The sequence below is a fragment of the Plutella xylostella genome, chromosome 26, assembly GCF_932276165.1.
Source record: "Plutella xylostella chromosome 26, ilPluXylo3.1, whole genome shotgun sequence".
NCBI lineage: Eukaryota > Metazoa > Arthropoda > Insecta > Lepidoptera > Plutellidae > Plutella > Plutella xylostella.
In genome coordinates, this window is record NC_064006.1 from 4,462,955 (window position 1) to 4,489,427 (window position 26,473).

General features: G+C 36.5%; 3 protein-coding genes across 3 annotated transcripts in view; 1 reads left to right on the plus strand and 2 right to left on the minus strand.

The window, feature by feature from the left end:
- The window catches only part of LOC105387238 (protein phosphatase PP2A 55 kDa regulatory subunit), a 43,636-nt gene extending 36,337 nt beyond the window's left edge, over positions 1-7,299 (minus strand). The window contains exon 1 of the mRNA XM_048630648.1: positions 7,075-7,299. The gene's annotated coding sequence lies outside the window, so the exon portion shown is untranslated. The remainder of the gene's footprint in view (positions 1-7,074) is intronic.
- A 332-nt stretch (positions 7,300-7,631) lies between these two features.
- On the minus strand, positions 7,632-12,974 carry LOC105387252 (transcriptional regulator ATRX homolog). The gene is made up of 6 exons (XM_048630484.1): positions 12,815-12,974; positions 12,246-12,439; positions 11,164-11,502; positions 10,499-10,918; positions 9,233-10,414; positions 7,632-8,890 (listed from the first exon to the last, which is right to left on the minus strand). The coding sequence occupies exons 2-6, from the start codon at positions 12,426-12,428 to the stop codon at positions 8,657-8,659; spliced, it is 2,358 nt and encodes a 785-aa protein (XP_048486441.1). The 5' UTR covers positions 12,429-12,439; positions 12,815-12,974; the 3' UTR covers positions 7,632-8,656.
- Positions 12,975-13,310: 336 nt separating this feature from the next.
- LOC105387785 (disintegrin and metalloproteinase domain-containing protein 19) overlaps positions 13,311-26,473 on the plus strand; it is a 65,700-nt gene continuing 52,537 nt past the window's right edge. The window contains exon 1 of the mRNA XM_048630510.1: positions 13,311-13,601. Coding sequence (XP_048486467.1) covers positions 13,472-13,601 — 130 coding nt within the window. The 5' untranslated portion in view covers positions 13,311-13,471. The remainder of the gene's footprint in view (positions 13,602-26,473) is intronic.

Below are 26,473 nucleotides of genomic sequence, written 5' to 3' on the forward strand. Positions count from 1 at the left end.
CATAACCTTAATGGCTTAATCATAGCCTTCTTCAGGCAGAGCCACCACAAAGGTACTTACTTTAAACTTGCGGGTGGTAGGTAGACTAGACAGATGGATATGTATACAGCGTACAGCCCTTTACTGAGAAGCTACCTAGTCCTTTTGGCCATAACTCGACAGACACTATACCTACATAGCTTCAGTAAGCAGACTACAGTCTGACATCAGGTAGTTATGTACGGTAGCTCAGTCGGGTAAGCGCCCGCTTCTCACGCCAGAGATGCGGGTTCGAATCCCGGCGGCGCTGTCATGTACCAATGAGTTCTTTTAACTTAAGTATAATGTATACCATCGCTCTTATGGTGAAGGAAAACATCGTGAGGAAACTTGCATATAGATCTAGCATATCTAGATAATGTGAACCCACCAACCCGCAGTGGAACAGCGTGGTGGGAAATGGTCCAAGCTTAGGAAGGCAGTTTAGACCTAGGGGATATCCACAAAGGTTCCACTTGAGGGAGCCAGGTGCAGGTACTTACACCCCCACAGAGAATAGAATGGAGCAGTTATGTACAGTCAAAAACTGATAAGTATAGTTAATATTATACATATCCATTAAATGCCTCAAAATGCATGTTTTTTAGGCAGATGGGTATATAGGTACAGGCTGTATCAAAGTAAGTATAAAACCTATTTCGCCATTAATCTAAAAGACTCAAAGTCGGCGAGCTCCGTTTAAACAATTATACGTGGTTAACAACAATTTATTTTAGACAATGGCCGCTGGATACCGGATCAAAACAGATCGATCTGAATGTCAACTGGTGGTCATTAACCAATTGTCTCTCAATCAGGCGCGGATCCAGACCTCAAAATAGGTGATGGGCAAGTCAAAAAAACTGATTTTGCCTCGCCTTGAGGTACTGATAGCTGTTTTTGTCTTTGTTGTTGTTGTAGTGATGATAATTATGATGGTGTCACACAGTGCATTTTTTTTAAATAATTAAAAACTGTAAAACAAGTGCTTACTTACAGTTTTTGAATTTTTTTACAGACAAAACTCTGTGTTCAAGGAAAAATTACAATACAACGTAAACAACTAGCCTAAATTCGCATTTAAATGTGGTTGACTTTATTGGCAAAATAGTTTTTTAAGATACTTACCTACAGCTATTTCAAAGAAACGCATTTTTTTGATAAAACCTACCGATTTCCACAGTTTTGACCCAAATACCTACAGAAGGCAAAAGTTTATAAATAAGTTTGGATGTATGTTTGTAAACCGATGTAGATAACTGACATCCCGAACTTAACCCCTTACTGCATGGATTTTTGTTTTGGTTAAAAAAAATATATTTTATAATCTATACTATCCAAAAAGCCTACAAAAAATAGCAAAAAAATCCAGGTCATGTAATTATGAAAAAATTTACTGAAAACTAAAAATGACAAATATGGCATTGTATGCAGTTTTGGGTTCATTCCAAATATGTCATTGTATGCATTCGAATACGAAATTATGTAGGTACCTAACTACTTATATATTGTGGAATAATTAAATAGAGTGGTAATTAAAAATGCCTCACACCCTTATTTTATAATATTAGGATCATGATTACATAATTTAGGAATGTACAATAGTTTTTTTCTGTATCATAATTAATTTCATACCTGAACATTCTAAAGATTCTACATCTTATATGCCGTCATGAGTGTTTAAAATATGCATTTAATTATTTTTCACATTATTATTCATACATTATAAGAAAAAAGCAAGATTATTGTTACCAAGCAAAAAATAAAATATTGTACACACATTCCAAAGAAATATTCAAAAAGTTCTACCAATGCATGCAATGCCATTTTTGACTTGGAAATATTTATCCCCTTTCTGCATACAATCCCATATTTGCCGATTTTTTTTTTGGCTAAACTGCATTCTATCCCATATTTGGCCACTACATTCGATAGCTAAAATATTTGAAATCTTTCATTCCAATTCAATTTTATTTAGCTTGATGTCTTCTCAATAGATGAATCTTGTATGTGAAATAGGTAACATGTCAATTTATGAAAGAACACCATACAAAAATCCTCTGTAAACTGAAGCAACTTTCTTCTTCTCAACCCCTATGAAAAAAACTGACATAACTTTTTGTTTTTTGGCGCTGGACCTGTTTTTTTTATAAACGTCAAACCACGTTATCTGAGATTTATTTAAGTCACGCCACAGATTAAAATATTCTATAAAATTTAAATGAGGGGCCATAAACTTTCAATGCCAAATATGGCATCGTATACAGTAAGGGGATAAATTCAGGCTACTTTTTATTGCGGAATTTCCAAGAGAAAACTTTTTTAGACCCACTTAGCTACGGAACCCTTTCACGTGCGTGTCCGACACGCTTTTAGCCGGTTTTTAGGGTTCCGTAGCCAAAATGGCAAAAACGGAACCCTTATAGTTTCGTCATGTCCGTCTGTCCGTCTGTCCGTCTGTCCGTCTGTCACAGCCGATTTACTCGGAAACTATAAGTACTACAGTGATGAAATTTGATGGGAATATGTGTTGTATGAACCGCTACAAAAATATGACACTAAATAGTAAAAAAAAGAATTGGGGGTGGGGCCCCCCATACATGTAACTGAGGGATGAAATTTTTTTTTTCGATGTACATACCCGTGTGGGGTATCAATGGAAAGGTCTTTTAAAATGATATAAAGTTTTCTAAAAAACATTTTTCTTAAAGTGAACGGTTTTTGAGATATCAGCTCTCAAAGTCGTAAAAAGTATGTCCCCCCCCCTCTATTTTTATAACTACGGGGTATAAAATTCTAAAAAAAATAGAGGTGATGCATGCTAATTAACTCTTTCAACGATTTTTGGTTTGATCAAAGTATCTCTTATAGTTTTTGAGATAGGTTGATTTAACTGTAATATTATATTTGCTGCTACGGAACCCTTTGTGCGCGAGCCCGACTCGCACTTGGCCGGTTTTTAAAATACTTATATTGTTCACCTTCACATAGTGTACAATATGTACATAATCTAGGTTTTTTTGACTAAAAAACAGCAAAAATTTACATTTACTTGAATTACTTTGAAAATAGCCCCATTTTGATAGTATTTTTATATTTATTAAAAAGTATTTGAAATAAGCTAAACAATGATACCAATACAATTGCTGTTTTTTTTGTCAAAAAAACTTGCTTGTAACTTATTTTATGTAACTTTTTAGCAGTTGTGCATATTTTTATTGGATAGAGATGACTTTTTGCGGATAAAATCATTTTATTTCATGTCCGTTTAAATCTCGAGATATGATTTTTTATGAAAACTAAGTATCTAAAACTTTAAAATGGCCACCATTTCTAGAATATTGAAATTTGACCGCACATATGGGGGTGTTTTCTCGATGAAATCACTCGTAGAATACACCCTTAAAGTTTGTCGGGTTCGAAAAACAACACATTGTATACAACTATTTATTTATTTTTTAAACTCTGGTTGTTCCGCCATAACCCAAGGCGCCATCATTTAAAAAAGTGCCGCAATTTTTTTTAATTATAATTATGTGAAGGATTCTTTTTTATCCTAACCTTTAACTAAATTGTTAATAAATTAACACAACTCGTATAATTTTGTTATTATTTTTTCCACAAACCCACTCCAGGGCTCAAAATTGGGGAAATATTAAAAAAAAACGGAAATTCCGGTCGTTTTTTCAAAAAAAGGGTGTCTTTTAAATAACGAAACTACCTATTGACTAATCGAGATGAAACTAGTCTCGTTGTGCCCATACGTAAATAGTGACTTTGGCCGTAAGCCGTAACATAGACTCTTGAAGACATGACTCAAAATGTTATGGCTTTCCAGGAAATCATCTCATCATAACTATAAAAAAAGCCATTTGATAAAATAACTAAATTATAAAATCCCGTGGTTTGATATGGCAAAGTCATTTAGGTGATGGGCATGCCCACCTTGCCTATATGGGTGGATCCGCGCCTGCTCTCAATCATTCGTTGTGGCTCATGGTACACGACAATGTTGGCCACACGCATGCAGTCTTTATTGCAAATATACCTAAACGTAAATGAAGATACCATGTGGGAAATTGGAGGCTCTACAATAAGAAGTAAAAGATCCTCCCCTAGTGCCTTACTGTCAACTGTATTTACCTCACCTCTCTGCCACACCCCAGGGGTGCCACTCTACCTACGAGTATATAGTATATACTCGTAGGTAGAGTGGCACCCTTGTAAACTTAGTATTAGGTATATACTATATACCTAATACTAAGTTTCGGAGCCCGAACCACGACTCTACAGGGTGTTGCAAAATTGGTATACTAAGCCGGAACCTACATGTGCAGCATGGTATATCTAAGCCCAAAACTGAAATCAGAATTTGGAAATTCGCGAAAAAAAAATTAATTTTCTATAGTAAAAAGTTACGTGACCAACAAAGTTTCTATGGAAAGAGAAATATTTTTTTCGCGAATTTTCAAATTCTGATTTTCAGTTTTGGGCTTAGATATACCATGCTGCACATGTAGGTTTCGGCTTAGTATACCCTTTTTGCAACACCCTGTATATAGTTGTGGTTCGTGGTGCCGATTGCACGACAGCTCTCGTTCGTTCGTTTTTCGTCTTATACATAGAGTAACCCTCTAGGTCAGTCAGCTACTGAAACTTTTCTGACTGGGTTGGTAATACTTTCACCAGGGTGACAAATGCTGTACTTATGTAAAAGTGTTCAGCTCTACATAGTGTTTTACGACATATCACACGGAAGGCCTTTTAATACGAAGCGAAGCTCGAGGGGAAATCATAGCTCGATTTTTTAAAGTAAAGACACACACAAACCCAGAATAGCAAGGTACAGCTAGTAGGTATTTCGAAAGTAACTAATATACTTAATTGAAAATATATGATAGCATTATTGAGGCTTCAGCAAGCACTGTATCTAGGTATATCCTACCTAACAACCTAACTGAATTACGGTATAATACGGTTCATTAACCATGAAACAATGATGTGCATTGTTTTGTTCGTGTTCAACAGCGGAACGCTAATAATATAAGTAGGTACCAAATGTACCGATCTTGGAGACTAACTAAACTGAATACCTATGTACACCTTAGGTGTTTTATTCTCCTTGGTGGATCCTCTGATCAGCTAACAACATGGTGTTGCAAATTGGTTGGGCAAGCCGAAGAGGGGTAAGTAACTCAGCTTTTGGTCTCATTTTAAACAACTTTAGTCCTACTGGTACAGCTTTTGACAATTCTATGGTTGGTTATATTCAGTAGTGGGACAGAAACAAAATGTAGGAAAAACACGAAGCGATTACCTAGGCTTACATAATCAAACCCTATATTCGGTAAGTATAAGCAAACGGAGCATAAACCTTCAACAAACTACCTCTTTAGAGCACGCAACTTATGTTTCCCAGTGTGTGGTCCCAGATTCGATACCCGATAGGTACCAGACTTGCTGACCTTATAACCACCCTACGGGGGTCTACCTAGCGAGACATTTATTGGAAGAGTAGGTACCATAATTACGCGTAACATCTACATTATTTGACCCTAGCGTCCCTAGCTTTGACTTCAATATTGTTACGGGCACCAAACATTTTTTTAGGTAAACCGACCTTACCGTGGTCCACTTATGGACCTCGTATCGTGAGTATAGTAAGTTAAGTTATATCAATAGGTAGGTAAGTACAGTATATGTAAGTAAGTCGTACTTCCACTGACAATGACACGTTTACCTCAAGGCAGTTATCACATGTGTTCGTACGGTTTGTCCGTATGTAGTATGTACAACATTATTATACCTATAGTCTACATAATATATTGCCTCCTAACGACAAGGAAAGTCGTATAAAAAACCGGAAACTGACGATTTCCTTTGACAAATAATAAAATTCCCAAAAAGATACACAATGTAATCCATCTAATAAAGGGTTTAGACTTTAGACGACCGGGTGGCACAGGAAGTGGGTAAGTAGTTGTGCTGAAAGTCCCGGGTTCGATTCCCGGCCGGTGCAGATATTTTTGTTCTCAGTCTTGGTTGTGCCAGATTGGGTCTAAATTCGACACTGGCGGTTAGAGAAAAAGAGCTTTTAAAACTTGTAGGTACAGATGGGAGATGGGTAGAAGATGGTTCATTATCTGGCTACCCATAGGGTATCCTAGTTTGGGAGCCAGGAACCCATTTCTAAACCAAATAGGCAAATAAATGTCTTCATTTCATTTCATTAAAATTAAGAATGTACATACGTGTTTTTTTCTGCAAATTTTGAAGATCTCTCCCTACTCTACTCTACATCTCGATGGCTGTGTACTTAACACATAGAATGCCGACTACGCAATATTGCTTAGCGTAGGTACGAGTGATACGAGGTACCATCGGCACTCAAAGAGGGTTTTAAGAGTTTCTTAAAACTCAGTGATATTTTTCAGATTGTAATTTGAAGTGTTCATCAACATTGCATGTCTAACAGAATCCGTGGCATCCAAAACACGCAACCGCTAGCCAGTAACTAGCTACCACACTTATACAATATTATTCAAACTCATATATAATAACAGGAAATATGGCATACATTTTTGAAGTCTAGGTGCCTATTTCTTAGAGCATGACCGAACTGGAATGTGAATACCTAGGTACCTACTCTAAAAAAGCAAGCCACCATTTTTCACGCCAAATATGGTGTGAAAAATTGCGAATTATTCTTCTTAGAAGTTACCTAGTTAAAGTGTACAATATAAAAATACATCAATAGGGTTCATTATACCCAATAACTAACATACAAAGGGTGACGTTTTATTAGTGAACTTCCAGAAGGCATCAGATGAATGTCCGTTATGTCCGGAAGTGGCGGAAACCGGATGCTATTCCTGGATCGGGTACGTTCGTAACACGTCATTTGCAAAAACGCATGATAGGAAAGTTAGATAGATAGATGTTTGCACGTACTTAATTAATGATTTATAAAACGGGCTCCTTGTGAAAAATATTTATAAAAGACTCCAATATAATGCACGCATACTTATGTAGGGGGGAAATCAATAAGCTACTCACCTGCAGAATTTTAACAGACACGGTCTTCTAAATGATTTCAAAGTCCAGTTCACACAAAATTCACCAAATTCTTTTACAACTCTTACATACCTTAAAATAAGAATGCAGTATTTTTTTGGCACTATCACGTTTACATATTAATATTTTTTACCGGAGTTTGAACATTGCCACGACCAATCGCCGCAAGAAATAAAAACACAGTAACGTATAAACTTCATTATAGGATATGTTTGTTTGTTTACATCGCTTCGCTTGTAGAGTGGCCTTTATAGAATTTCATCCCTTACTGGCACATAGTAAAGAGCGAGAAAAATAGACTGCGTAATCAGTTTTATACGTTTCATTGAGACGAACTTGAGGAAGGATTAATGGATTTATTATTACATTTCGGAGGTCATCGATAAAATGCATGGAAACGCCATCTATGTTGCATGTTATGAACTAATAGTGAGAGAGACTGATAGTGAGATGGAACAGATAAGATAGTTGACGGTTAAGTTTACCCGTAAGCACTGATGAAATTCAACACTAGGTATGTACAACAATAAAAATACTAGTTACAAAACGTATACAAAGTTTATTACTATTGGAATGCTTATTATAATATTATATTCTAATACAAACTCCTATCAATGTTAAGGCACCATCAACAGTCTTTATTAACGCACTTAAAACAGAGATTTGGTAACAGTAACAAAGTACATTCTACTTACATACTTGGTAAACAAAACAGCATAATAATAACTAATATAACGGTTCATTCACACAGCCTCCACTCTAACTCTTTTTTCGGAATAACACTTATAATAGTAGGTAGGTATACTTCGTATACAGTGAGTCGGAGTGTGTGACCGAAATGTTATGTAAGTAATTCTAAATTATCGATTAATATAGTTTGATTTATAACTTTCAGATACAATGGCTTGACGATTAATACTTAGATAAAACCATCATAAAAAGAAACTTGTAAAAATTTTCGTGAATATCTAGGAGGTCAAAATATAGTTGCGATACTTACGATGACTAAAGTTTGGCACATTAGAAAAAATATTTGATTACTAATCATAAGTTTTTTTATAAACACATTAACTTCATGAAATAAACACAAAATTGAAAACTTATAAGGACTTATTTAAAGGCACAGTTTTCTAGTACACTTTGGCACAGTGCCTAATATTACCTCTTTTTGGACTTTTTGTTACCGTTCGATCACTGAAAAGTAAAATAATTTGTATGGCGCTGATGTAGTACAACGTATATACCGATAGGTGGCGCCACACAAACTCTTCTTGCTTTTCACTGTTCGAACGGTTGGCCTTACTAGAGCTAGAAAAACAGTTCTAAAGTCTGTTTTTTAATCTCAGATTCTAAATTGACAGCAGGGCTACAACGAAAATCGAACGAACGAATGAACAAGAATTTTCACGCAATCGGCACAACAAATATGCAGCGATAACCACGACTCTATCTCGTTATATTAGGCTTACCGATTGCATGACAGCGTTCGTTCGTTCGATTTTCGTAGTAGCCCTGCTGTCAATTTAGTATCTGAGATTAAAAAACAGACTTTACGAATTGAGTTCTAGAACTGTTTAAAATGTGCGCCTACCATGAGCCGCATCAGAAACTCGTATTCAGCCGTCTGTCTCTGCTCAGCCGCCCTCTGCTTCCTGATGGCAGGCATGTGTTGTTCCCACGCGTACTCACATGACTCCCGGTTGCTCTTGTGTGGGTAGCTCTTCAAGTGCTCTTGTAAGTCATCCCAGCCGGCCTCGGTCTCGTTGCAGAAGCCGCAGTGGTAGATCTCGTCTCTTACCTGGGAATTAAAGTGAGGTTTGGATAAAAGATTCGAATAAGTTATGATCTTTCTTCTTTCACTTATGGTTGGAATTAGGAAGGCTGGGGTAAGGAGTGTCATTTGGGGATGCATATGTCCAGCAGCAAAATACTTAATGACTTGTGATGATAATGGTAATAATGGGTCTCATTGTTTTTTTTTTTTTCAAATCATGCGAAGAGGATCCTATAATGGGTATCTGACTGCCTTATCCTTTCAACATAATGACAAAAATGATACAGTTATAGTTTTTGTCGCGCTAAGAAGTTACCTATTGCTAACGCAAAACGCGAAAAGCTTCAAAATTTACAGTCTACATACCTCCCGGATAAACTCCGAATCTATAGTATAGAGGACCGGAGTTTCCTGCATAACTTTCTGATGCATCTTGGTCTTGTGGTGCTCTTCAGCGTCATTCACGGTTTCATCGCACGCCAGGCACTCGATCACCCCGTCCATCTGAGTCAGAAACATGAAACTGCTCACGTTCACACAAATATCATCATTGATCACCGCATCATGTCTAAACATGTTCTCTACAATCGTGCAAGTTTCAACAAAATATTTCATAGGCTTTGTCCTGTATAGGGGAGACTCCGGTCTCTCAACTTCGGGCTTTTTCTGCAAGGTTTGGTGGCCCGTGCCATTGACATGTTGTTTCATGCTCTTCAGTGATAGTGGCACTTTCAGCTGGCATGGCGTGCAGAAGGCCATGTTGCTAGACTGGATCAATCTCAGTTGGTTATCTTCAGCGAATTTCTCAGTTTCTTCATCAATCATGACCTCAGTCTTAACAGCACTTTTAGCTGGAGCCGTCTTTTTGCAGTCACTTTTGTTGAATGCAGGGTATTTTTCACCAGTTGAAGCAGCCACTTTGTTCTTATGATCAGCTATATGCTTCTCGATATCTTCGAATATGAACTTGACAGTTTGGGAGCAATCACTGCAGTAAGCTTTGTCATTGATCAAGTCTATCTGGACATTTTTCTTTTGGAATTCTGCTGCAGAGGCACTGATTTTGGTCCTGTTCTTTTCTGCTTCCCTATTAGCCGGTGATATTGTGTTCTTGTCCTCAGATCTGCTGTACTTGGCTCTCATCTTTTGAGCTCGTTCATTCTGCAATGTCAACAGCCTCTTATGGTGCAGGCTGTTGACGTGGAAAGATTCCTGACACGAGGCCACATCAAGATCACAGAGCAGACAGTGAACCTGAAAATCATTGGTTACTTGCATGTAGTTGGAGATCCCTAGTATGTCACAAATATCAGACACATACTCTTTTTTTATTTTTCTCTTGCCTTTTTGGGGGACTTTTTTCGAACTTGCATCTTCTGATTTAGTTTCTGCAACTTCTTTTGTTTTTTTCTTTTCTTCTTCCTTTTTCCTTTCCGCTTCCTTTTTCTTTTCTTCTTCCTTTTTCATTTCTTCCTCCCTTTTCCTTGCTTGTTCTTTTTTCAATTCTTCTTCCTTTTTCTTTGCCTCCTCCCTTTTTCTTTCTGCTTCCTTTTTCTTTTCTTCTTCTTTTTTCTTTTCTTCTTCCTTTTTCTTTTCTTCTTCCTTTCTTTCCTCCTCCCTTTTCCTTTCTGCTTCAGTTTTCTTTTCTGCCTCCTTTTTCATTTCCTCCTGCCTTTTCCTTTCTAATTCCTTTTTATTCTCGTCCTGCCTTTTCTTTTCTTCTTCCTTGTTCTTTTCCTCCTCCTTTTTATTTTCGTCTTCCTTTTTCTGTTCGTCAGCCCTTTTCTTTTCTTCTTCCTCTTTTTTATCTTGTGCTTTTTTTTCACCTTGATCAATTTGGATATTAGATTCTTTATAAGTTTTACTTGATGTTTCAAGTTTAGGACTCTCCATTTGGTTGGCGACGATAACGTTCTTATTGAAGAAGGCTCGCTTCGCCTTACGACACTCGAGATAAATTTTAGAATGCTCTGGTTTATCAAAGTGAGTCATCATTTCACTTGTTGGGATGACTGTGTTACATGTTAAGCATTGGTATGTTGAATCATCTACCTGGAAAATTAAAAAAAACAATAGTTATTAAGTATACTATAGTTATAAGTACCTATTGTGTACAATAAAGCATAGTTCTTCTAGTGTTTTTCCATACATAATAATTAGATACTACTTATTAATTTAATTTACTAATTATGTAGATACTTAATTCATTGTAGGTACCAAACCTAACTTACTAAATAAAACTAACCGTCTCTTTGGTTTTCGTCATAAATGTTAAAAATACATGCTACAAAACTTACTTTGCGTGATATGTTGTCAGCACCAATTTGCACTTTAGCCTGAATCAATTTGAGGATATGCTCGGTTTCATTCTTATGAATATCGGCATCGTCAAATTCCACGTCACAAATCATACAAGTGTTATCAATAAATCCATTCCACGTAAATTCATCTATGAGGACATCATCAAAGGCTATAACTGCATTTTTAACCCACTTGAGGAAAGCTGATCTTTTGATGTCACCGTCTGAGTCATCCATTTTGTTAAACAAATGCTTCTCATCTTTAATGTGCAAATTAATTTTGGCCATTGTAGACACAAGCATGTTGCAGAATTGGCAGTAGTATCCTTTTTTGACCTGAAAGCAAAGTAGTGTTAAATTATATTACACCCCCATAAATAAAGTAACAGTTAGTTAGTGTTACATTATGTGGGAGTAGAGGACCTAAAATTTTAGAGCATAAACGGAACCCTAAACATGGTACCTAAGTACCTGTAAAGTTTAGACTAAATTGTTAGTGCCCAGCAGTAATCTCAGTATATCTGCTTTTTTATCAAATTCCTAAGTGCAATTTTTATCAATAGATATGCATACCCGTAAAGACTTCTTGGCTCTTATATGAAAAGCTGAATATGGAAAATTTATAAGTGTTTACTGAAACACTGAAAGTAAATGCCAATCAATTGTTAAATCTATTCTATTCTCTGTGGGGGTGTAAGTACCTGCACCTGGCTCTCTCGAGTGGAACCTTTGTGCATATCCCCAAGGTCTAAACTGCCTTACTAAGCTTGGACCATTTCCCACCACGCTGGTCCACTGCGGGTTGGTGGGTTCACATATCTAGATGTGCTAGATCTAGATATATGCAGGTTTCCTCACGATGTTTTCCTTCACCGTAAGAGCGATGGTATACATTGTACTTAAGTTAAAAGAACTAATTGGTACATGTCAGCCCCGGGATTCGAACCCGCATCTCTTGATTGAGAAGCAGACGCTCACCCGACTGAGCAACCACCGCTCGGTTACATCTATCTATACTGCATTTCACTCAGAGGTTCACAACCCAGCCATCCCTCAATCATCATTCAACATAAGCTTACCTTCCTAATGTGATCGCTGCTACAGCTCTCAACATACAAGGTCTTCTCCAGGTTACTCCTGTGCACCGGCTTGGTGATGTGAGCTTCCACCTCGTGGTCGTGCTTCAGCAACTCCTCGCAGACCAGGCAGAAGTAGTCGATGCAGCCATGCATCACTGCATTCTTGTGTATCTCCGGTAACATGGTGCTGGGTTCTGTGTGATTGGAGAAAAGGGAGTTGTATAATCTGTTTTTTTGGTGTTCATGCAGAATTAATTAGCAAATTGATAATAATTATGATTCACGTAAGTATAGATAATGATTTGTATTCCTTTGTGTGGCCAATACATAGATAGGTAACTATCGTATCACTACGTATACGTAGACATTTTATTTTGTTATCAAACCAGACGAACTGAGACAACTGTTACAGCTCAGTGCAACTAAATTCTCATTATTTTCAAAACAAAAACTCGAGTTTACAAATTACTTAGAAAATCCTGACTTGTAAATAGATAATTATATTTCTGTGCTTATAGTTGAAAAACAAGAAAGTATTGAACAGGGATACCACAAAAGTTAGATTATACCTATACTTAAGCCAGCGTAACCACCCGGTTCCAAATTATCACTTTACAAAATAATTAAAACTGCAGTTTCCAAGTTTTTCAATATTCGTAAACTTTAACTTGAATGAAATTGAAATGACAGTTATGACAGGTACACTCAAATGAAGTATGGTATGAATGAGGGGGAATTCCCTCCCCTTCTCCTCCCTTCCCTTTCCCTCCCCTCTTCCGACCAGAGATTACTTAGACCAACCATAAACAAAAAACGGTTTTTGGTTTCGGAGAGGTCACTATTATTTGAGTGATTTCGATTATTTTAGAAATACGGGTATTATACTATGAGAAGTAAAGCCAACTTTCAGTTTCAGCTGCTCAAGCAACAGAAGGGCTAGTGCAAGGAACATTACTTCTCTGACGAGAAGGTGTGAGTGTAGAAGAGTCATTAAAACACGCAACACGCGACCACAGAGTAGCGATTGGCGTGGTTGGCTGTCAAAACTGCTCCCCCCCCCCTCATTTAGTTATTCTGTGTCTGTGTCACAAACCAACAGCCGTCGAAGTGGTTGCGTGCAGTGTTTTTGTTTATTTATAATTTTCAAACTTTATCGTCATTAGTTTACTTAAACACAAGATGTAGATTTTCCTCGTTCTTTATTAAGTGTTACGGTGTATAATAATATGTCTCAAATAGCTGTAATGCGTGCTAAAATGCCGTATATTCGTGCAAGTGTTTGGTGTGTGCCTTGTGTGGTGTACTTTATCATTTTCGTTGCCCTGACAAAGGACAGCGTTGCAGCGCATCAATTAAGTAAGTTTTGCTTTTATTTATGAATGTTGTTATTATTTATACTAGAAAACCTCATCAAATCGCACCATAGTTTCTTATATTTTTGGACTTAATTTAAATTTAATTTAATTTTCTACCTTGTACATAGTTCCTTATTATTTATTGCATTAACTTATTTGGTAGGTACGTATCTTATTGAATTCATATTTTTTATGCTTAGTATACCTGAAACAAAAAGTATGTTTATATTGGTTTGTTATATTATGTGACAGTCTTTCAGGGTAGTCCAACATCAAATTGGTTTGTGGGTCAATCAACAATCACCATCCAAAATACTTAAAGTCATATGTTCAGATGAATCCATGAGAAATAATGAGTTTTATAAAATATCTTTGGTACCTTCTACTGCACCCTCTGAAAGTGAAAAATGAAAAATATTTATTTGCCATAAGTAGGTTTACATTTTGGTTCCTGGCTCCCAAACTAGGATACCCTGTGCTATGGGTAGCCAGGCATCTTTCGTGTCATCATCTCTCTTCAACATCCTGATGTAGGTATTATAAATATTAAATATGTACCTATGTATATTTATTACTTTAAATGCACCAGTTTATATTATTCTACACATAATATGGCCTTGCCATTGTACTTTTAACATTAATAAGAATGAAAGGAGTTGTGTTGTTGTTGAGATACAGAAATTTCTATTTATTTAAATATTATGATCCATCTACACTACAGGCTGCAGACAGATTAAATAAGTTTCTTATTAGATGCTATCAAGTAAGTCAAGAGTAGGAGGCTTAAGGGCTCCCCACATCCGGGACATAGGAAATCCCTTACTAAATCAAATCATTATCATTTATTGCTACACACACAAAAAATATACAGAAATATAGGCATAAAGTAACTTATCTAATGGTATTCTATTATTCTATGCACTTGTATGGCTAAATGAGCTACTACAATTGCCTACTTATGATCACTCTTTGAGAACTCATTTACCGCACCAGCCATCAGTTCTACAGCTTATATGGCCCGCCTACTGCCTCTGCAGCTTGCAGAATGTAAGAGCTATGTAGGTTATATTTTATTAGCTGAGTAAAATGATCTGTTTGTAGTTTACATGCTCATTTATCAAATTCTATGTAACATTTAAGTGTTTATCTGTAACTATAAATTGGTCACTTAGCACAGCTATTCAATATTCAAAATGCTGAAAGCATTACGTAACGTAAAATATATAGAGCAAAAAATCGCCTGTTGTAGACATACTTTTGCTGTAAAATTTAATAGAATGCCATGTACAATAAATTCAGGCAGCCTAGTATCCCACCATTACTGAAGCATAATAGTTATCATGATGTAGTCCATGGCTATAAGTCTATAGTCCTGAAAACAACACATCATTAGTCATCATGAAATTGGTGATAATTTCGCGCATCCCATCCTACCCAGCGATGCACATTTTTTTAATTACGCTCGACGTTTTGGCAGTAAAAGCGCTCTATCGGCGGATATCCGGCGTCCGTTGGCGGCGCGAATGACCTCCATAGAGGCTGGACATGTTACTGTGACTGGCCAGTTAGAAATTATACATTTAAAACTATTTGTTTCTTTCGAATTTCGAACGCAAGACAAGGGAAACTCTCGAACTATCTATACCCATACTATATCTTTATTATTTCAGGTGTAAAAAGCCCATATCATATCATAATTACACTTACATTTATAAAATTAAAATTAAAAGATACAAAGGTTAAATTAATATATATCTATGACCCAAAGATTTTCTAAATTTTATTTAGGGGTACATACATAATTACACGGGTCAGATACCAGACAAGACAACAATGCACGACACAAAGGTTGCCGAACCCGCGAACCCAGGTCGTAACTTCGCAAGTACTCATCATCCTATTTAGGCCAAGGAAATGGTTTGCATACAACGTGTCTTTGCCACCTAGCGGTACAGGATACGCGTGATGATCTAACTGACACTGACAAACTATATTAACCATTTGAGGTTGAGGACTCGGATAGTTACTTACTAGTTACCAAATTACTATTAGTACTTAGCATTTGTACAGAAACGGCTTTTACTATGGCCGTATTACAAGAGGATCCTAACAAAAACGTTCAATAAAAAAAACACGACGTTCATGATATTTTATACTTTTATAGCGTACGCTGTTACAGGGTTTGGTGTGCGTAGGTACCTATCGTGTAAACCGCGCTTTAATTTAACGGATACCAATTCGTTACTCGTGATTTGAATTTAAATTTGGGTATGCGAGGAGTTTATTTAAATTTTGCAAGTCCCATAAATAAGTTATGAACTTTACTTACTACGTTATTAAAAGTGCCGAAACCTGTATAGTATCATACGGCTAAAAATATAGATCCTTAGCAATTTTGGGTAGTTCTATTATTAAAGTCGTTCATCGCATAAAATATGGATGAGACTTATTGCAAAGTGAGTTATGGTCTGCTCACAAAAGTGCTATAATACTGCCTACTGTACACTGTGGGTTATCTATTTCTATACTGACGAAAAAAGTTTTAATACAACGCGATAGAGTCGGAGCCCGCGCAGCAGAGCGGTCCGAAGTTTTTCGTCATAAAGAGTGACCCTACTGCATTCCAACGAAGGAAATGGAAATCATTAATAGTTTTGCATACAATAAAATGTTTCCTTAGTGAATCATGTTGGCTTCCGACCGCGCTTACCCGTGCGTTCGTAGCTCGTTCACATGTTACGTTTACTGTTTGCGTATTGATGATTCGAGTAGCTGGAGGGGGGTTACTCTATACTGATGAAAAATCTACAAATGAGGGATGTCGTGCAATCGGCGCGATTAATAAAACGAGATAGAGTCGTGGCTCACGCAACAGCGCTCCAAAACTTAGTTTTTCGTCTTAGAGAGTGAACCCCTGATGTTGTTAATTGAATTGTGCTTCCTATGCAGATATGTAAATCATTTATGCACGCATCATCATGAGCAAAGTCAAAGTCAGCAGAGGAGGATTGTTGACTGATGATGACCTGCCTACAGTTAACACTTAGATATTAAATCCTTTTGTGGAGTAGTGTTAGCATTGAAACTTCTTCGCTCAGTGCGTCCTACTAAAACATTGGGATGGAGAACTATAATCTAAAGTATTCTAAAGGTATGTCTAGCTAGAGTTTGTCTTATTCCTCCTAAGTGCCATACATATACTATACACATACCGTGCGTTGCTACCGCGTTCTGCCGCGCATTATCTGGACACACCATAAATGCGACCACTTAACAGTGACTGTGAACCAAATTGGGACTTGACCTATACATGTACATACTAAATACGTAATATGTTATTTCTTAGCATTACAGGGGCTAAAGCCTGTCGAGCTAAGCTGGCTTAATCCATAGATGATCCTAATGTTATTAGATTATGTGCTTCCGCTCTCTGGTTATATATACCGTATACGCGAGAAATAATATTCACAAGTTAACCTTGCTTGAAGAACTGCTGGCCATTGTAGAGCAGAGAGCAGTTCATTATCAGCCTGTAATTATCAATTTCTGAATATTAGCATCATCCAACCAGTGCCACAAGTCGGTCCTAGGCATTTCTCATTCAGCCAATACCGGCTGCCTGTCTAAGGTCCTCGGTCCAGCTGGGTGCATGGCATCAAACCACGTTTGACTGATGGTGGAACGTTTAGTACGGCAAATGTTAGTTCGGGTCACAGATAAATAATACTTTCGAGTTAACCTGTAACAAGCCTGAAATACATTAAACCGTGCCATGCACCATGCTTACCATTTAGGGATTACTGGTACTGTTTGAAATCCCAATAGCGCGGTGATTTAATACAAAACCCTGCATGCATAAAATATGCGTGTATGTTGATGGTTTTATTTGTTTGTTCTGTATGAAGTATTCTCTTTATTTTGTTGTTGTTTCTTTTTCTTTTTTTGTCTTATTATTCTGTCTCAGTGTGTCAAATAAATGTATCTTTCTTTCTTTTTTTCTTTCTTTCTTATTCATAGTTTGTTCACACATAAACCTAAGAAAACTGAGCAGTGTAATCAACGTAACACTAATAAACGCGTGCGTTTGTTATGACAGGATTTGTTTAAACAATAAAAAATCCGTTCCATATTTGACACGCACGTGCAACGGCAACGTTACAATACGAGTCTCATCAATTCCTTCCAAATTCAAATTTGAAATTAGAAGCATAGCTCACATCCGTTTGGGGTGCGCCGAAGTCGACTCATATGCGCGTGAGAGCATAAAAATGCGTTCGTCGTTACTTTTTATGCGTTTTTTTGTGGTGTGTATTAGCTGACATAAACTTTTATGAGTAGACTTCGGTGACTGATGCATTACTCCACCATACGTTTGTAATAACACAGTTCACATTGTATTTGGACATTAATTAATGTCCAAGAGGACTCTTTTTTTAAGCCTTACGTTTCTAATCATAACATTAAGATTATGAAATTTAATAATTGACATCAACATCATTTATTCAGTCTATTTAAAATGTTGATCTTCGTCTGATTTGCAGACACTCGAAGTAGAATTTACATTGTATTGGTACATACTTATATTTTACATGCTAATTAAAACTCTCCCTTCGCATCCCAATGCTTGAATTCTTCTTGGGAAGAAAAGACAAAAAGTAAAGTTCGCCAACAGCTGTTTATGGCTTAGCACAGACCATTTTGGAATGGTCTGTCTGTATGTATCGATTATGGAGTATTCGTTACCGGACAATCTGAACATATTTTGAATTACCTGGCCCAAAAAAATAAAAATATGCATTGATTAATATAATTATTTTAACACAATAGTCATCACTAACGAACCAATGGAGCTATATGGCTATGGCCATTTCGGAGCTATGCGACCACAGACCGATACACACATTTCCAACTTATAGACCGTCTTTAAACTTTCCACTCGGGTATAATATCCTGAATATAAGCAACATAGAGTCACTAGAAACGGTCTACAATGAGTGGTGGTGTTATTTCTGGTTGTGACTCCGGTATGGGAGTGACTTCCCACAAACTCAAGTGTGGCGTTTCCTCTCACTACGTCGCCACGTTCGATTTGTAATAATAATTAAATTTACTTTCGTGATCTTGGTTTTTGAAGAGCTGTGTTAGCTCAATTTTGGAGCATGCGGAAAGCTCAAGTTTGATGCCACATATTGTACTTATAATACATAGTGTATTTTATAAAGATAGTAATGAGTCGACTTCAATGTATGCCTACGATGAAAGAGCATCGGGACCCAACAGTCACGTAAGTATAGAATTCACATTTCACTCACTTTATTTACCCAAACATATCACAATAAGTTCCTCGATCAGTACAATAATACGTTAACCGAGTTCAATAAATTATTACAATATTTAATTGAACATGAATGAGTGTATTGTTTTTATTGCGAGCGGCGGGGCTAGTCTTCGATGAGTGCCAATTTAGTCGCGTTCAATAAAGTGGGTTGTTTCATTTGCGTTATTATGATGTGTGTTCGATCTATGACTTTGGCTGAAACAAAAATGAAACTGTTTTAACGCAAAGAAGCTGTCGCCTGATTTTTTTTGTGGTTTTTCTGATTTGAGAAATAAATAAATTACACACTTTGTAGCCAAATAGGACAATATACTAACTGACTATTGAAAATTATAGGTTCGTTAAGAATTTGAGTACTTATGTTAATATTAGAGAATTTGATTATACCCTGTGTTCAGTTTTCAGTTTCTCACCATGCTGACAACTGACATTGGCTATACGTCACATTCCAAATTTTATTGTCACTTACGTCCTAATTCCATGCATTATTACGTCACTCTCGGTTAGACCAATGATGAAGCATAGAAGCGGCGGCGGCGGCAACCTTCTAGCTCTGTACATAAATATGTCATTACATATATTCTATCTATCTATCTATAGGACATTATCATTAATAGGACATTGCATATTAAATATGCACTTAAATTGATATCTTCTTAAATTCATCCATTCCCCTGATAAGCCTTCTATGATACCATGCTCTGAGTGCTATGCTATGTACCTCCTTGTCTACCGGATCGTTAGGTTATCATAGTTTTATTAGCGTATGTCAAACTCATGGTCATTCGATTAGAACCTTCAATGACCCCGTGGTTGCCTTGTTTACATTTTATGTAGATTCCTAGTCGAACACAATTCATGGGCACTCTTAAATATATTATTGAATACCAAATTTTTCTCTTAGGTTTTATAAAGATTTATTTTTACTGTGTATGCAGCCAAATGAGCTCATTTCCTTGGGGGAACGTACCTACATTTTGGGAATACTATGTTATGGAAAACTTACGTAGGTATTAACTGAACTGGTGCCCAAACCCTTCCGAAAGGGTTTGGGCTGTCAAGTAATACTGTGTTAAAAATCCGTTTTATAGTAAAATCTTCGTAAAGTCGTGTTATTTTTGCACTTGGATTGCTGCTAAGTTATCGTCATAATTATGCTAAAATTACAAAATGAAACACGCGAAGTAGAGCGCAGGAAAACACCTTTTTCTTCAATAATGAATGCAGGTTATATTCGATAGGATAGATAGGTTACACTTTGTTTAATTACACGTTTAATATTTAAGCATTTATTCAATCCAATATTTATTAGCACTTAAGTCTAAGCAGCTTCATGAAATGAAAATATTTTATAGTTTTTTTATTCCTTCTGTCTAGACCGGTATTGGACACGCAAGCCTACTTGAAATGCTAATTATGTACCTAAAACACTGAAACCTAGGGTGTGTGAATAGCCCCCCAGCCCTCCATTAGCTGATTGATACTAAATAACTCTAAATACGAAATAAAATCTATTAGCTCAATTACCATTACTCACCAAAAATATATAGGTTTGTAGGACTACCTTTGATTGATTGCGTGAAGTGAAACATTATCGAAACGCACAGTAATTCCGGTGAACCGCCTATAAAAAATTACCTATCGACAAAATGACAAATATTTTCGCGATTCCTCCAAATCCATCATATACACTCACGAGCAATGAAAAAGTTCCAGTTAGAAAATAGCCAAATTACTTCTAAACGGAAAAGGCTAGCTTAATTATGCCATCTGAAATATTGAAGTACCAAATACCAATGTTAAGATGATCCAAAATGTGTTCCAATTTTAAATAAATGTATTTAAAAATTGTGGCCATTTAGAGTCGGCATTTTGTAAGTGAAACTTTTTCATTGCTCGCGTATTTCATTGTATTTATGTATCTAGCCGTGAAAAAAATAACCTTGTCACTTGCAAGTATCAGTATCAGCATTTAACATCTAAACTAGTTGCTTCCTAATAAAAGTATTATTAACAGTACAGAATGTGCATCCATGCCGTAGTGATCTGGTTTGTGCCCTTGATTAGTCTGATAAAGTAATTCCTGACCAATTTATCTTTGCATCAGTTTTCTCTTTAGAAAGTCCTACCCGTTGTATTTCCCCACTTTAGTCATCCGGTCTATACCTATTAATATAAGGGGAATTATAAAACGAGCGAACAAAAAAAAACTTTGCGACTGATGATGACATACAGTTTTAATAACTTGAGCGGTATGAGTAAGCGAAAAATTAACTAAACTAACGACTAATATTGATTTATAATAAAATCCAGTACGAGCTTACAAAAAGTAGACTGTGATAAATCCATTTCATATATAAAAAAATTATCCGAGCGACTTAATTACTAAGTGAGCGACTGGAAATACAGAGAGGGCAACTTCAATATTAAGATATATTCGATTTTTCTAAGTGAGGTTATACTTAGCGAACTACTAAAAAGTTCACTTTGAGCAAAGTTTTGTATGCTGCTTTATTAATGATTATTGGGTACTGATATTCTATTTGAGGGCTTATGTTTTTTATTTTGATACGCTTTTTAATGAAAACTACAGATTTTTAAATGCACTGGCAAAAAGGATCGTGCGACTGTCCCGAATTTTTCAATAGATATGTATGCAATCACGTTTTGGGGCTAGCAATTCGGCTCAAACTAACAACACCACCACTGGAAGCAAAAATGATACCCATTGGACAAAAAAGAAAACGAGGCCGGCCAAATAAGTCCAAGCCCGCACTTATTTACCAGTGTCGATGAGTAGTAGGGCTCCTCATACCTATCAATGTTTCTTAGTATTTATAAGAAGTTTTTTTTTTTAAGTTGACTGAAGCGTCTTATTTTAATTTTTGTTCATTTTATTGAAATAAATGCATGCATATTACTTTATTTTTATGGAGTACATTGTTTTATTTAATGGCTTGTATTTAAACCTCCACCAGAAATTATGTGATACTGTCGCCAATAAATTCGTAATCTCCGCCAAAACGGATAAATCATCACCAAATCATGCTGCCTATAATATTTTTGAAATGAACCAAATTATTTTTTAGTGCATACTGTAAAACTATATTAACGCCATTAAAATTTATTTCAAACCAAATAAAGTATATCATCGCTAAATAGATGTAACCAATATATTATTTTATCAGTATCATTTTAATAATCCTTTCTAAGCAAAAAAAGTAAAAGTAAATCTTAAAAAATAAGTTTATACCAATTAATAAATAGCTTACCCCAAAACAAAGTCACTTGTTAAATTGCTTTATGAATTAATTAAATCATTAGCATGTACCTAGTAAAATCTATCCTTACGCCATCTCGACTCCCATTCGTGTAGCCGAGGGTTTGAATTCTGCCATGTACCCATAAATTCTATAGAAATAAGGAATTTAAATACAATTGGTGCTTGGGGTTTCTCTGATGGATCGTATCAGAAATGAGGTTATCCGTCAGAGGACTAAGGTTACCGACATAACTGTCAAAATATGCAAGCTGAAGTGGCAGTGGGCTGGTCATATCTGCCGAAGAACCGATAACCGTCGGGGTAGACGAGTTCTCGAGTGGAGACCACGAACAGGAAAACGCAGCGTGGGCGTGGCGTGACGACCTTAGGCTGGTAGCCGGTAGTGGTTGGATGAGGAAGGCCGAGGACCGAGTGTTGTGGCGCTCCTTCGGAGATGCCTATGTCCAGCAGTGGATGATTATTGGCTGATGATGATGATGATGATGATAGGTAAGTGTCACGGACTTTTACGGTGACAGAAAACATCGTGAGGAAACCTGCATATCTAGAATCTAGATGTACCCTATGTGTGTAAGTGCATTGAACTCGTTAAAAACTACGATAAGGTGCGACCTATCACGTAAATACATATATATACATACATGTACAGCGAAAAGCGAGTGGTCGTATGCATACATGTAGAATCTATCTATCTACCTACCTATCTGTCTATCTGTGTGTGTTTTAAGGTAGGATAATTTGGTGATATTAAAAAAAAATTAACACTTAGTTTTGATGTCAATGTTTTTATTTTAGTATAGCATAATTTGGTGATGATTCATCCGTTTTGGCGACGAAAAAGATTTTCTATTGTAAACTTACAATTATTTTGGGGCGTGTTTATTTATTTTGGAACGTAAACGTTATTGTTTGGGTATCTCGGTTTTGGTTTAAGTTTAATTAATATGGTCCTAATCAATTTTATTGGTGCTAAACCTTAGCGTACAAAAAGTTTTTTTGGTGACGATTAAAATTGTACCCTTATTTAATTACCCTTATATTTCAATAATAAAATTTCTCAACTAATAGAATAGTGTTTCTTCAAATAGTTATTTCATATTATTTTTATTTTTTAAATGTGAGCTCATTATACTCTGCTCATTAGTGTATTTTTCAAAGTGGTTTTTGTATTCGAAACACTTCATTTAAGATAAAATGCCGCTCAGTATAAAAAATACATTTGCCAAATATTGAAAAAAATGCAGGACGTAACGTTGACACTCATACAAATATTAGGTCGCTCAAATATTATGAAGCTGCTCATTTTGTATTTTAAGTAACTCAAATTAATGTTTGTAAGTTGCTGTTCTGTTGATTTCTCGTCACTCGCAGTCAGACGCTCACTTAGTAATTCTATAACCCAAATTAATTAATTTTGACACTTAGAACTGTAATTTACAGTCACTCGTTTTATTGCTACCCTTAATATAATAATCATCTTAATGCAATTGGATTCCGAGATCCGTGTGTATCATCATCAGCCAATAATCATCCACCATGACATAGGCCTCTTCCAAGGAGCGCCACAACACTCGGTCCTCGGCCTTCCTCATCCAACCACTACCGGCTACCCGCCTAAGGTCGTCAGTCCAGCGGGCAGGAGGGCGTTCGTGTGCATATGAACTGCATTTTATCAATCATAGCTTAATTTTTCCGTGCTAGCTTCCCAATCTTCCCATCGCTTTTAAAGAGTTTCCCGTGGGGATCCCGGGGATATAAATAGCCTATATCGGTCAGGAATAATATAGCATCATCATGGAGGAAGAATTTTTGAAATCTGTTCAGTATTTTGCAAAACGAAACAACGTAACATACAAATATTTCCTCTACATCAATTTAGTATCACTGGCAATTTCCAGCATTGGACAACTACGGGCTGATGTTGGGTTGTTGTTCTTGTTATTTTCTTGTTTATTATGTGACTTAATTAATTTTGCTCCTAAGCGAAGGCTACGCACAGGCAGTACAGCCATTTGATGGCTCATAAAAGTAACAAAGATTTTGAAATTAAAAAAAAACTCAAGTCAGACATTGTAAAGCTCGAGCTAAGCGATCGTGCTGCCTGACGAGTACGCCATGTCTCGATCAATGAACTGCACATTTATTTTCGGTAAACAATGTTTTAGGTTATGTTTACTCGTAGCAACATTGGCAGTTAGCCAGCTGGTACTGGCCATATTCGGGGCAACTCGGCATTTCCAACGCGATGGTGAGTTCGTAGTGCATTGCTGCGCGGCCAACTGGTTTCTTCTGGCAACTCGACGCCTCCCCTTCGATGTACCGTGCTTTGCTATCGATTTACCCTGAATCGGGTTTTGCATGCTCCCGGGGGCTAGACACAGTATAATGCACAAACCAGGGAATGGATGTGAAAGATAAACTATTTGATAGAGACCATTAGTGGGTGATGTCTGTTTCGGTCTTTTAATATTTTTTTTCTGACTATATCAAGTCTCCGCTTTTTTTCTGGTAAACATACTTATATGTCTCAATTAAAGGGGCAACTTATCCCAGTTATAGGTACTTATACATTGTATATAGGTTTGTTGGTCACACAGAGGTAATACAGCTCTAATTTTTCGGGACTGAAGCATAATTTCAGCTATAAATGGAGGGAGGTGTCTCACTTATCCGAGCCCCGATTATCTAGGTTTCACTATGCAAGCTCACTATGTATATCCGCATACTCAGGTACATTAACGATGTAGTAACCTACTGCAGGCGTGTAAAAGGCCTGTCGACATTTATACTATTACGTTTTATTGTTGTGCTGAGCTCAAGCAAAATGTCGTTCAATAAAATAAATGTCGCATAAACTCTTCCGGGGTGAGACTAAACACTATTGATGTCGATTCTGAAGGAATAAATTAAAAATATGTGCTGTCAAACTATAAATATTTTCAGCGAAAAAATATATTTTTGTTAATACTCATATAGTGGAATCCTAATCCTAACTAATATTATAAATGCGAAAGTAACTGTGTCTGTCTGTCTGTCTGTTACTCTTTCATGCCAAAACTACTGAACGGATTTGAATGAAATTTGGTATACATATGGTCTAGACCCTGAGAAAGAACATGGGCTACTTTTTATCCCGGAACTCTCACAGGAAAACTTTTAAGGCGAAGCGAAGCTCGCGGGTACAGCTAGTTTTAAATAAATAATTTAAGGTTGAAGATTTTAATTTAAGAAGGGAATGGCTGTATGCTGTGTATGAATATCGGAAATCCATCTGCTTTATTAGTTAGTTATTTATTTTACTATATTACGCTGTGCTGTCCAAGGTGTACTTACTTATATTTGAGTGATAGTAGGTATATAAAATATGTTTGTAAGTAAAATCACACCACACAACACGTCCCAAGTAGCAAAAATATGTGCAATAAAGGTAACGGCCACGTTCCTGTTTTGCTATCATGTGCTGTAAAGGTCCCGTAATTAGTCGAATTATGGTCGCGGCAGCGCTGTCTCGACGCGAAAAGGGCACAAATTATACAGCAATTCAGTGCTAAGACAGTCGAGTAATTGTGACCAAGAAGCTTAAATAGTAGGTTAAAAGTCGAGTAAAAGTAAACTGCACCCAATTTAGGGCTGTCATAGCAATTTTGTTGCAGCTTCTACACTAAGGGTGCAGTTACAACGATGTGGTGCTCATTAATCGACAAATAAATAGAATTATAGCTGCCGAGTTGCTACAACTCTTCATTTTTGTGCGATAAATGCAACAAAATTACTTTCTCCCTACTATTTAGCTATATTTTAGCCACGCTGTTGCAGAAAAATATAAGGAACTAAAACTGTGGATTGTGTCTTCTCTATCATTTGAAAGAGATAGATATAACCGATTCCAAAAGCATATTATCTTTATTATTTACTAAATGAGTTATTTCGAGTGCAATTTCTTTGGTTGCATTTTACACATTCGTATACGAAAAATCTTAAGGGTCGGCAATAGGCAATCGAGGGTTGGCATTGTCATAGAATTATGTAGTAAATGATGCTCTACAGCCTTGAAAAAAATCACACCGGTAGTCGAAGAGTCTAGCTAGGTGCTGAATCATTCGAATTTAAGTAAAAGCTTATGGATAACTGTAAATTAAATTCAGAATATGACGAAAAACCAGTAAATGACACTCCCGTATTGTAACAACTGTGTCGTAATCATCAAGAATTTTCATATGATTTTTATCATATTATAAAGTTAAAGGCTTGG